The sequence below is a fragment of the Indicator indicator genome, chromosome 18 (assembly GCF_027791375.1).
Source record: "Indicator indicator isolate 239-I01 chromosome 18, UM_Iind_1.1, whole genome shotgun sequence".
Classification (NCBI taxonomy): domain Eukaryota; kingdom Metazoa; phylum Chordata; class Aves; order Piciformes; family Indicatoridae; genus Indicator; species Indicator indicator.
Genome location: NC_072027.1, coordinates 3,229,593 through 3,241,605, shown reverse-complemented (window position 1 = coordinate 3,241,605; position 12,013 = coordinate 3,229,593). Strand labels below are relative to the sequence as shown.

The following is a 12,013-nucleotide window of genomic DNA, read 5'->3' as shown; positions in this document are numbered from 1 at the left end:
TCTAAGCCTTACAGGGTGGTGGCACACAGGTGTGCTGGACTTTCCCTGTTGGCACAGAAAACATTTATAATTTCTTGCTGATTCTCTGTTTTTACTAACTAGTTATGGGTCTGATTTTTCGGAGGACCCTTAAGAATACTCTGATCAGTCAACCCTCAGAAATGCTTGGGGCAGGAAGATGTGCAGGAGTGTTGTGCCACCTGCAGCTGCTCAGTGTGTCCTTTCTGAACATCTCCTGTACAAAGAGTCCAGCAGTGGACATGCTCTTAGAGACTACTACACATCAGAGGGCGTTTATCCCTAAAGAGGAAGAATTCAAAGTAGTGTGGCCCTCTGCCATCAGCCCATTTTGGGAAACCTCAGTAAATTAGATCTCTTTCCAGTTAGAGACAAAATAACTGTGAGACTGAGCAACTGCTCTTTTAAATCAGTTACGACCAGAAGAAACTAAGAGTTAGCCTTCTGGTAGCAGGGCTTGCACTCCCAGGAAGGAGAATTAATGCTGTTCCTGCAGGTAAATTCATCTCAGTAGGCAGGTGTCTGAGTCTTGCCAGGCCACAGCGAGAGATGCTGTTGCTGGACAAGAGCAGACCCTGCACTGAAGGCAAGGTTTAGCTGCAGCTTCTGGCTGGCATTTGGAATACAAAGGATGGGAAGGACACGTGTGGTCAGATATTCCCATTTAACACTACTTGCTGTGCTACTCAGTGTTAATTCCTCCTTGTGACCGTTCTATGTGTTCACAGCTGGTACATACTTCTTATTTCTCTGCCTCCTCTGCCCTGTATCACTGGAGAGCAGCCATCCATAAGACCGCTTTTACTAATTGTCCAGTAATTTATTGTCATTTTTTAAAAGTACAAATAATACCTGTGATTTTACACTGTCTGTCTGTCTTACCTGTCATGTACTCAATAAATGAACCAGAATCCTATAGACTGCTTGGACTGCCTTATATTATTTCTCCAAGCTCATGGAATATCACTTTTTCTTGGCAGTCATCTGGAAGAGCAGGTTGGTGGGACCGGGGACTGACTTTTCTTTCTTTCTTTTTTTTTTTGCTTTTCTTTCTCATCTTCCCCCCTCCCTTTTCTTTTCTTTCTTTTCTTTTCTTTCTTTTCTTTTCTTTCTTTCTTCTTCTTTCTTTCTTTCTTTCTTTCTTTCTTTCTTTCTTTCTTTCTTTCTTTCTTTCTTTCTTTCTTTCTTTCTTTCTTTCTTTCTTTCTTTCTTTCTTTCTTTCTTTCTTTCTTTCTTTCCTTTCTTTCTTTCTTTTCTTTCTTTTTCTTTTCTTTCTTTCTTTCTTTCTTTCTTCTTTCTTTCTTTCTCTTTCTTTCTCTTCTTTCTTCTCTTCTTTCTCTCTCTTTCTTTCTTCTCTTTCTTCTTTCTTTCTTTCTCCGTCTTTCTTCTTCTCTTTCTCTCTTCTCTTTCTCTTCTCTTTCTTTCTCCTTCTTTCTTCTCTCTCTTTCTTTCTCCGTCTTTCTTTCTCCGTCTTTCTCTCTCTCCGTCTTTCTTCTCTCCGTCTTTCTTCTCTCCGTCTTTCTTCTCTCCGTCTTTCTCTCTCTCTCTTTCTCTCTCTTCTTTCTCTCTCTCTCTCTTCTCTCTCTCTCTTCTTTCTCTCTCTCCTCTTTCTCTCTCTCCCTTCTTTCTCTCTCTCCTGTCTTTCTCTCTCGTCTTTCTCTCTCTCGTCTTTCTCTCTCTCCTGTCTTTCTCTCTCTCCGTCTTTCTCTCTCGTCTTTCTCTCTCTCCGTCTTTCTCTGCTCTCGCTGTCTTCTCTCTCTCTCTCTCTCGTCTTTCTCTGCTCTCCCGTCTTTCTTGCTCTCCCGTCTTTCTCTGCTCTCCCGTCTTTCTCTGCTCTCCCGTCTTTCTCTGCTCTCCCGTCTTTCTCTGCTCTCCCGTCTTTCTCTGCTCTCCCGTCTTTCTTGCTCTCTCCCGTCTTTCTCTGCTCTCCCGTCTTTCTCTGCTCTCCCGTCTTTCTCTGCTCTCCCGTCTTTCTCTGCTCTCCCGTCTTTCTCTCTCTCCCGTCTTTCTCTCTCTCCCGTCTTTCTCTCTCTCCGTCTTCTCTCTCTCCCGTCTTTCTCTCTCTCCCGTCTTTCTCTCTCTCCCGTCTTTCTCTCTCTCCGTCTTTCTCTCTCTCCCGTCTTTCTCTCTCTCCGTCTCTCTCTCTCGTCTCTCTCTCCCGTCTTTCTCTCTCTCCCGTCTTTCTCTCTCTCCCGTCTTTCTCTCTCTCCGTCTTTCTCTCTCTCCCGTCTTTCTCTCTCTCCGTCTTTCTCTCTCTCCCGTCTTTCTCTCTCTCCGTCTTTCTCTCTCTCCCGTCTTTCTCTCTCTCCCGTCTTTCTCTCTCTCCCGTCTTTCTCTCTCTCCCGTCTTTCTCTCTCTCCCGTCTTTCTCTCTCTCCCGTCTTTCTTGCTCTCCCGTCTTTCTTGCTCTCCCTTCCTCCCTTCCTTTCTTTCTTTTTTTTCTTTTTCATCTTTCCTTCCTCCCTAATCTTTTTTTCCTCTTTTGCTCTTTTTTCCTCGTTCATGTTTTGTTTCCCTTATTTTCCTTCGATGGTTGTGCTGCCTCTGCACTGTTCTCGCAGGGCAGGCCGAGGCGGGCTCGGGCAGGCGCAGCGCGTCCTACCGCGGTCCCCTCCGGGCTCGGGCGGCCCCGGGCATGCGCGGGCCGGAGCGCGAGGTTGGCTGGTGGCGGGGAGCAGTCACGTGGCCGGAAGGCGCGCGTTGCCATGGCGGCGGCGGGCGGCGGTTCGGCGCCGCGGTTCTGGGTGCTGCGCTGCTGCTTCTGCCGCCGCTTCCAGGTGCAGCAGGTGAGTGCGGGCCGGGCCGGGCCGAGCCGAGCCGAGCCGAGCCGAGCCGAGGAGCGCGCTGAGGGACGTGACTGACTCTCTCTCTGCCCTGCTAGGCCAAGCGGAGCGGGAAGTGGAGCTGCTGCGTCTGCGGCCAGCGGCAGACAGTGCAGAAGGTGAGGGGAGCTGGGCATGGGTGGAGGCCTGCGCGGTGGCCGTGGGCAACCCAGCGGTGGTAGTGACCCTGTGGGTTGGCAGTGGGGAGCCCACAGTGGCGGTTAGCCCTACCCGGGACAGCAGAGTGTCAGCCGTGCGTGCTGCCTCTAGTGCCCACTTCACTGTCACTTGGGCGACAACCTCACCTCGTTCTGGTCCCTTCTGGCTGCTCCCTGAGCCCTTGTGTTTATTATTTTTTTTGCAGATTTACGGCCAAGGGTCTGGCCGGGACTGCAGGCACCACGTCCAAAAATTAAACTTGCTGCAGGGTGAGGCAGAGGAAGCAATTGGCTGGACATCTTGGTAAAGTGTTTCATCTTTATCTGCTTTATTTCTTTCTGTGTGCTACATTTGTAAGGCATCTTCACACATCAGGCGCCTGCTGCCTAATTTGACCTCGCAGGAGGTTTTTCTGTCTGCTTTTAAAGTCATGACGTGGTAGTTTTGTCATCACCCCACAGGAACAAGCTATTGGTTGGGTTTTGTCTCCTGGTATGTTTCTTTTGACAAGGCAACTTGATCAATAGTGTGTGTTGGGCAGGCCTTTACCCGTTTAAATGTATGCAGTAGGTTTTGGGTTTAGTTTTTGGGTTTTTAAATTAATCTTTCTTATTTACTGTTTGATGAAGTGACTGTGGAGATGTCCATCTTACTGACAAGCAGTTTCCTCAGAGAAAACATCCTCCACACTAAGCTGCTGCTACTTAACTGTTGGCATTCAGGGGTTTCATGATGTGAATCTGATCACTGGTGTTGATACAAAGGCTTGTTTAGTGCAAAGATTTGTCTGTAATTCCTGCTGGGCTGGAAAAAAATCTTGAGTAGCACTTTCCTGTTTATTTAATTCCTGAATGTTTACAAAATGTCTGGTCTTGAACTGGTCTTGAACTGAACCAGCTTCCTTTTTACTCAAGGTTGGTTTCAGAAATCAATCAAACCTAGTTAGATAACTTAGCTGTGTTCAGGGTTAAGCTTTGGGAATGAAACTCATTGTTTGTTCACTTCATCAAAAAGTATTGCTATTTCTGTTCTCCAAACATGATGAAATTCAAAACATTGTGAAATAACTTCCCTTTTTCCTTGGTTGCCTGGGATATAATCAGTAAGTTTAAGCTGTTGTCCCAAGGGTACGTTGTTATATCCATGGTTATGATTAATGAAAATTTATTATTTCATGATGAGCAGCTTTAGATTAAACCTTGCAGCTGTATTTGTATAAAAAGAAGGAGACCTACCCTGTGACTAGATTGCTTCAAGTATTCAGGCAATATACCTTGCCAATCCTTCATTTGACATCTGCTTTTCTGTAGATCCTTTTTTTTCTGACATGCCACCACCTATCTGGTGTTCCAATCCATGCTTTCTGTCCAGTCTCTTGTGCTGTGACTTGGTGATTTGAAAATCATAAATCATGAGACAGAAGTGTCTTCTGGAAACTCTTACTTAATCCTCTATTTTAGGGGCACAGAAGACTCTGTAGATGACAGCAAAAATGTAGCAGCCCAATGTGAAGACAGTTTGGTACAGCAGGTAAGATACCTCCAAAGGTATCTGAGGTAAATACTGACCTAGGGGAATCAAAGTGAACTCGGTGGTCCCTTTATTGTGGGTTCAGAGAGCTGAAACAGTGCATCTGATTAGAGGGGCTCCAGCAGAGAAAATGAGATGTCTACAGACACTCTGCTCCATGAGGATACTGACCCTGGCAACATGATACAGGAATGTGACCTAAACCAACTTGTGATTTGAGGTGTTGAGCACACACATAACAGTGCCAGAAATGAGAACCCTCTGTTCTGTTGGCTTCAGGAGTTCTCTAATGTTGTAGGAGGGAAGGGCAGAAGTCAGTCGCTGGAGTAAATATCTGGACAAGGAGAATGAAGATGAGGAGGAAGAGGCAACTACAGAAAGGCAGCAGTTCTGTTCCCAGAGGAAGAACACTGTGGAGGGACAGAGGTACAAAAAGAATGGGTTTTTTGATAATTCCTGCCCCAGGTGGTGACATTTGGAGGTGTGGGAGGCAGCTCATCTCTGATAGCTGAACAAAGTACAGGGTGCAATGTATGGCCTGAGCTGAGCAGGGATTTGGTGTTTGGGGACAGAAGTTCTTTTATGGAGAGAGCCATGCATTTTATAAACATGTCTGGGGATTTGTGAAAGAAATTTGCAGTGGAGCTAATCTGTCCTCTTTGTAAATGGTTTTGTTGTCCAGGAAACACCAGAAGGGCTTTCTCCTCAGTGATGGTCAGGAGCATGCAGAAGAAAATGGAGTTTTCCAGCTTGCCTGCCAAGCCAAAAAGGTAAAAACCGATGAGGTGCTTCATTTGAAGAAGATGCTTCCTACCAGTAAACCAAAAGTGTTCTGACCTCTTTTGTGTCACAATTGTGAGTTTTTAGGAGTCTCCCTCCGCTCTTCTACTGGAGTGAGGAGAAGAAAATTGTTAGGAGTTTCTCTCTGAAAGGTTTTACTTAGGCAAAGCCACTGCCACCTTGTGCAGGCTGAGTGGCTGATTTCTCCATCAGGAGAGCTGCAGTCTGAGCTGCTCTGCCTTACTAAGCAGCAGCACCTGTGCAGTCCATGGTCACTACGGTTACTGTGATTACCTACAGTGCCAGTGGTGTTGGTCTGAACTGTCACAGTCCAGAGCTCATAGGTGCACCCAGTGCATGACCTTCAGCTCTGCCTCAGAGGGCTGGTGAGAAGTTGGGTGCATTTGAAGTGCTCTTTCTTTGCTTGCTTCTGTGCAGCTTGGCTGTGCATGCTGGATTTGTGACCAAACTCTCTCTCTTTCTTCCTCCAGCGCAGGAAATGCTTGGCAGCAGTACCTGATCGAGATGATGGAGATGCAGTTTCTGAAGACACATTGGTTCCTGCTCTCTGTGAGTCTGTACTGCCTGAGGAGACTACACAAACCTCAACTGCTGGTACAAAGCCCTCCAAGTGGGACAAATTCCTGTCCTATTCTGACAGCTCTGGCAAACATGCTGCCAGGGCCCCCCTGCCACCACAGGAGGGCAGTGGAAGGTTGGGGCTACACAGCATCACTGCACCAGATGCTGATATGGCCAGTAGGTGCTCAGAACAAACTGGAAGAACTCTACCTCCAGGTACAGGTTTTCAGTTTAAGAAGTGTGTTGTTAGCACTCAGCAGCTTGCCTCAAAACTGCCTGGCCCTGTGGAGCCCAGCACCAGTTTCTCAGTTAAGGAGGATACATTGTTCAAAGAACCTCAACACCAATTGCTAAGGGCAGGACGTGGTGGTGTAGAGACCACTGCAGGAAGGTGCTGTTTGAACAGCACAAGGAGGGCTAACACTTTTGTGAACTGTAACACCAGGCCAAAGTGTAGCAATGTTTCTTGTAAACAATTCTTCTGCACAGGTGATGAGTTTGATGATGATCTCTGAGGAGTTCAACCCACCTTCAGCATTGCTTTCCTCATGTTTTGGTAGGTTGAGTACTGAGGCACAATTTTGAACTGAAGGTGGCTTTAAGCCCTACAGAACTGCACTATTAAAGCTGTTTACTTGCTCTGTGGCTGTGGTTGGAAGAAGGGTAGGAGGATGGAAGAGACTGCAGTGGGCAGCTACTAGGGTTATACATTGTCTAGCACCCCCTGCTAGAAAGAATGGAAGTGGGTCAGCTTGGAGGGGGAGAGCTCCCAGGCCCTAAGGATTTCTGGCCAGTACAATGATTAAGTCCCAGTTAAAGTACAGCTCTTTTTTCCTGTACTGTCTCTTTGTTTAGATCTCCCATAGCAACCCTTTCTTCCAGAGCTGCAGAGTCAGCAAACCCCTTGGGTTTCTCTTCAGATGCCCTAAGAGTGCAGCAAGAGCCGTGCAAACAGGCAGGCCTACAGCACTGGGCTGCCTCCCTTGCAGAGGGAGCTGCTCACTGAAATCTCATGCTCTTAGTCCCCTTCCTCCCTCCCCTCTTCCAGCCAAGGTACAGTAAACAAAGTAAGACACCTGTACTACTTCAACACTCAGACTCAGCACAGGAGGAAATATTTATTTTTACTCTATTCTACAAGCACTTGGAAACATCAGACAGGAAGATGAACCAAAAATGAGTAGCACTGCATTGTGCTTTCAGTTAGAAGGCAAGTGCTCTTGTTACACAGGGCACTACAAGTGAGGTGGCTGCTTGGAATACTGGATGGCATCTAGCGCTGCCCCGATGTCACAGTTCTTTGTCTGCAGCAGGCGAGTGAGCCAGCCACCCTCATCAGAGAAGCCCATGGAGAGCATCTGGGACAGGGATTCAATGAGGCGAGGGTCTGCTTCTGTTAAGAGAACAGTTTGGAGGTTGAACTATTCTGTGTTAATTAGCAAACCAGCAACTGCTCTAACATCATACAGTAGGTAGGTTGGCATTAATCCTAGCCCATCCAGCAGGGCTGATTAAATGCTCTCAAGTGAGCAGATGTCTGGGAAAAATAGACACAATGAGCTAAGAAAACTGTTGAGTCAGACTCAGCTGGCCCTGCTGTAAGCCTCTGCTGGTGATCTCAGTTAAGTGGCCTTGTATAACTGCCACTGGCTTCCACCAGGAAAATGTCATCTTAAAGCCACAGGATCTGCTGCTGATCTGCATCCTGCATTAAAAGACCATCTTGAAGACTAATAAGGACATGATTTAGGATCCCACTTTTTTCATGTTGCTTGAATGGCATTATTAGTGTAAGGTCAGAAGTCTTGTTAAGACTCAGCTGGCCATGTTCAAGAGAATGATCTCTTAACAGGGGGAGAGAGCTGCCATACCTGCTCACAAAGTTGCAGGTTTCTACCATCTCTAAAAAGCAGGTCTGCTATATTAGGCAAACTGGCAGTTCCCTCAGAATAAGGAACCTGCAGAGTCTCATACCTGGTGGGAGATGTGGATAGAGTGCAGCTTCTCGCAGTCCTGTAGGTCCTGGTTGGGAAGACTCCTGGGATACATCCAGAGAGCTGGGACCATCTGTCTCTGGCATTTGCAGAGACTGGAGTTCACCTGTGGAAGGATCCACTTCTTTGGAAGATAGGTGGGTCCAGTCTTCATCACCCCCTGATGAACTGCTGGACTCACTGTGTTCCTGAAAGAAAAATGGTCCAGGTGCTGCAGTGCTTTCCAGGTAGGATGCATGCCCCTATCTGCCTTTATTAATAGAGTTACATCCATAAGTTCCACCCCTCTGCTGTAACCCTGTAAAGCAAATGTTCTGCAGATCACTTCATCTGCTGACATCTTAGTATTCAATGCATACTGAATTATTATCTTCCCCTCTCATAAAGCCTCAGCAAGGATTATTAAATGAGTGTCACAGTTCTTGTACCTGGGACTGGAAGCTGTCATCTCCCACTTGTTTAGGCACAGGATCTATCACCATGTCTTGTATCTGCTCTACAACACCCTTTACTTCTGTCACAGCATCTGTGCTATTCCAGTCTGGTTTGGTCTGGACGTTTTGGTTAGGAGTACTACTGCTTGGCTCAGCAGTGCTCTTCTCTTGATTGGAACAAGCAGGAGTCACTTTACTTCTCTGTCCTCCATGCTCCACATCAATATCAACTTCAATACCTAGAAGTGCATTGGAGGTAGAGAAAGCATTACAAATTTTGTCCAGAGTCGAGTCCTAAACAAGCATGACTCAGTTCTGATCTAAACACTCTAAGGTTCCTGTACTCCCTTAGTTTGCCACGTAACATGCAGGAAATAAAATGCAAAGCATTCTTTATACAGAGTAGGGAAGCAGCATCTCCTAAGACAGACAAGCCAGACATTTAGAGGGTCAGGGCAGAAGTTACCTATGTCCACATAAGCCAAGCAAAATCATGCTTTGCCACTGACAGTGTTACAGTGGTGAAATCTTAGTAACATCCTTCATTTCTCCCAAAGGAGGGACTCAGTGGCTGTTCTAAGCCTGGGCAGTATTAGTACCAGGAGTAAACTAAGCCTTTGAGGCTTAGTAGCATGAAGTAGTTCCAGTACTGGTCACACCAGCTGACTGCTAGTCATGTTAAAAGAACTTTTAAGCGAGTCTCAGGGATGGGGATAAACTAAGTTACTTACCCAGGGGGCTCAGAAAAGCTGCAACACTCTCCCCAACATTCTTTAAGAAGGTGACATTGGGGTCCTGAGGCTGGCTGTTAGTAGAAGCTTCTAGAAAAACAATTTATGTTAACACACAAGGCCTAGAAAGAGCAACAAGGCCTAGAAAGAGCACCCACAAAGAGTTATCCCCATGAGATCTCAGTGCTCCTTTCCTGTCTCTTTCTACAACAAAGGCAGCAGAGAGACAAAAACTAACTCTGGAACTGAAAACCAACAGCATTAGCATTGTTAAGGCTCATTAGCCATGCTGAAAGGCAGATTTGGAGTAGTGACATGCTTACTCCAACAGCTCAGCTTGGTTTGGTTCCATATACTCTCTGCATCCTGATTGATTGCATGGGCCCAAGCATGCCTTAAAATAACCTCACTCTGTGCTGAAAGGTGACAATTATTTCAGGCAAATTACATTAGTTCCCATGTCTGTTCCTCCACCCAGATTCTACCCTGTGCTACAGAACCTCAGCTAGTTTGATTCCACCACCACCTTGTTTACCAGGACATCTCCTCTTACCTTCTGCAGCAGGTTGACTGGAGGGTGCAGCACTGGTTTGGGCTTGTTCCGAGTTCTGGCAGGGAGCTGCAGATCCAGGATATCCCCAGCAGTGCATCCAAGGGAAGGGTGGAACCCCATGCCGCATTTTACGGAGCCAGCGTCCCCGGGGAAGCCACTGCAAAGAGTAAATGTTCCTGTGACTCAGCTCACACAGCCAGACTGACTCAAACTTAGGGCTTTATGAAGGACATCACCTGCAGATTTGTTTTCCCTCCACGGATTTTGCTCACCTCAAACGGATTTAGCAGTGGGCTCTGAAACATGACCATGTTGTGCTCCTTGTGGATGCCCTTCCCCTCGCAGGAGCTGCAGAGGTCGTAGTCCGGGCAGACAGTGCACTTGAACCTGGCGCCCACCACAGGTCCTTCACAGCCATCACAGATCACGTTGGGGTGCACCATGTCGCGGGCAGGCTCCTGGCTGCACTGCGAGCGGTGCTCCCGCCTGCACTCCTTTTTCTCTATTAATGGAAGGAAACAAGAACAAGGTTACTATTTAAAGGCTGGAAACGCGGGCAGAGGAGAAGGAAACACAAACAGCCCTTGTCAAGAGCAGTATTGACTTACTAGGTCAGTTTATTTTTACACTGGCTGCCAAACACAAGCCAGGGGCATGTAGGAGAACTTAAATCATGTGTGAAGGAGTCTTGCAAAGATACCTGCTCCTCAAACCAGGCAAGCCTCATCCTTCACAGTCTCTTGGCATCTTTATTTTAGATTAGTATTGTATTTCTCCATTTGGCTTCTCATCCTGCCTTCCTAAGCACTACAAGAACAAAATGTTTGCAGAGAGGGAGTTAGGAAGAAATGCCAGGAGGCATTAACAGATGAGTGGAGACAACAGCCACTGATCCTGTGACTCACGAGATGGACTGCAGATAAAGCTCTGCAGGTAGTTACAGGTACAGAAGGAACTAGGGTGCAACAATGCACTGAAGAATAAGATGGGTTTAAGGCTTCCTGATGTATTGTTGTGAATACTAAAGATACCAGCACCAGGCCAGCGTTTCCAGGGTGCCAGCATGACAACAGTGGCTCGCACTGGGCCAGCTGAGATGACATGGCTAGGAGGAGACTTGTGATCTGTTTCTCGCATCTCATCAGGGAGGATTCATGTTCAGCTATATTACCCTACCCTGCCCTTTATTTACCCTTCCCCCAAATGCTGCAGGTTATACTAGGCCCATAAGGACAAGGACTGGCTTCCAGGGACCTGTGACCGCCCTTCAGGGCTGTGCGGCGTTACCTTTGACGTAAACACGAAAGACACCGTCCTGCACGTATGGCATCGCCATCTCCAGCTCCTCGTCGGTGGAAAACGCAATCAGATCCCCGTCTTCATCTAGAGAGGGTAAAGCACAGAGTCAGGTGTCTGGTCGAATGTCACGGGAGGTGTTCTGCAAGGATGCTGGGGAGGGGGCAACGGGGACAACCGCGGCCCTGAGGCCTTCCCACCCCCTGGGGCACCGATCTTGGAGCCTGACCCGGTGAGGGGCAGTCCGGCCCACTGAGGATTCCCCCCTCGCCCCGCTCACCCTTGTAGTGCATGCGGAAGGCGGCCGGCGGCCCGGCCCGCAGCAGCCCCTGGAAGAGTTCGGCGATGCGGTCATAGATGGCCTGGTAGCGGGCGGGCGGCGGCAGAGAGAAGCGGCGGATCTCGCGGGCCGCCTCCTCCTTGCCCAGCAGGTAGGCTTTGACTGTCAGCGCCGCCATGGCTGTGGCGCAGCACGAATTGCCGTCGGGGGCCGGCCGAGCGGGCGGAGAGACAAGGAGCAGCAAACGAGCGAGGAGACGGCGGCTGGCTGTCGAGACACCGCCTTATAGCGCCGCCGGGCGGGGCCTCCGAGCGGCCCGCCCCGGGTTCGGCCCCGTGCGCGCTGCGGGTCTAGGCCCCGGCCCCGCCCGCTGGCAGCCAGCCTCCGACCCTGGCGCGGGGGTCGCGGTGCAGGGACGGGTTTCGTCTATTGCAGCGCCCCGGGCATCTTGCGCCTTTTATTTCGTCCAGGATATGCTCGTTTCCTGCAGCCGGGAAACCCGTGAAGAGTTGCAAATGGTCCTGTTTGCTCCCTGTCCTCTCGCCCCCCACGAGCAGTGTCTGTGCCCGGGATGGCATCGCCAGGCCTAGTGGGGCAAAGGGCTGTGCTGATCCAAAAGCACCAGCGGTCCCTGGGCAGCAGGGAGTGAGTGCAGCACCAGGTACCCTCTGGGTACTCACCGGTGGTGGGGGTCTTTGTGGGCAACAAAACCATAGGTTTGCTGTGCACACTGACTGAGCTGGTCCCATCACTGCCCAGCAGCAGCCACCAGCATTAGACAGGGCATGTGCTCACACAGCACTCAGCCATCCTGGTGCTGCTCATCACCTCTGTC

The 12,013-nt window shown here is 48.8% G+C and overlaps 2 protein-coding genes across 3 annotated transcripts; one reads left to right on the top strand and one right to left on the bottom strand.

Annotated features, from left to right (window-relative positions):
• Nucleotides 1-2,722: 2,722 nt before the first annotated feature.
• On the top strand, nt 2,723-6,405 carry MRNIP (MRN complex interacting protein). The gene is made up of 8 exons (XM_054389356.1): nt 2,723-2,803; nt 2,899-2,958; nt 3,204-3,301; nt 4,459-4,528; nt 4,827-4,954; nt 5,211-5,298; nt 5,800-6,190; nt 6,380-6,405. The coding sequence occupies exons 1-8, from the start codon at nt 2,723-2,725 to the stop codon at nt 6,403-6,405; spliced, it is 942 nt and encodes a 313-aa protein (XP_054245331.1).
• Nucleotides 6,406-6,937: 532 nt separating this feature from the next.
• On the bottom strand, nt 6,938-11,407 carry SQSTM1 (sequestosome 1). Of its 2 annotated transcripts, XM_054389278.1 has the most exons (8): nt 11,179-11,406; nt 10,890-10,985; nt 9,875-10,104; nt 9,603-9,759; nt 9,050-9,139; nt 8,313-8,557; nt 7,865-8,072; nt 6,938-7,283 (listed from the first exon to the last, which is right to left on the bottom strand). In XM_054389278.1, exons 1-8 carry the CDS (start codon nt 11,354-11,356, stop codon nt 7,126-7,128), a joined length of 1,362 nt encoding a protein of 453 aa, XP_054245253.1. In that variant the 5' UTR covers nt 11,357-11,406; the 3' UTR covers nt 6,938-7,125. The 2 variants fall into 2 exon arrangements, with proteins under 2 accessions (XP_054245253.1, XP_054245254.1); XM_054389279.1 differs by lacking the exon at nt 9,050-9,139 and having other exon boundaries at nt 11,179-11,407.
• Between the last annotated feature and the right edge of the window lie 606 nt (nt 11,408-12,013).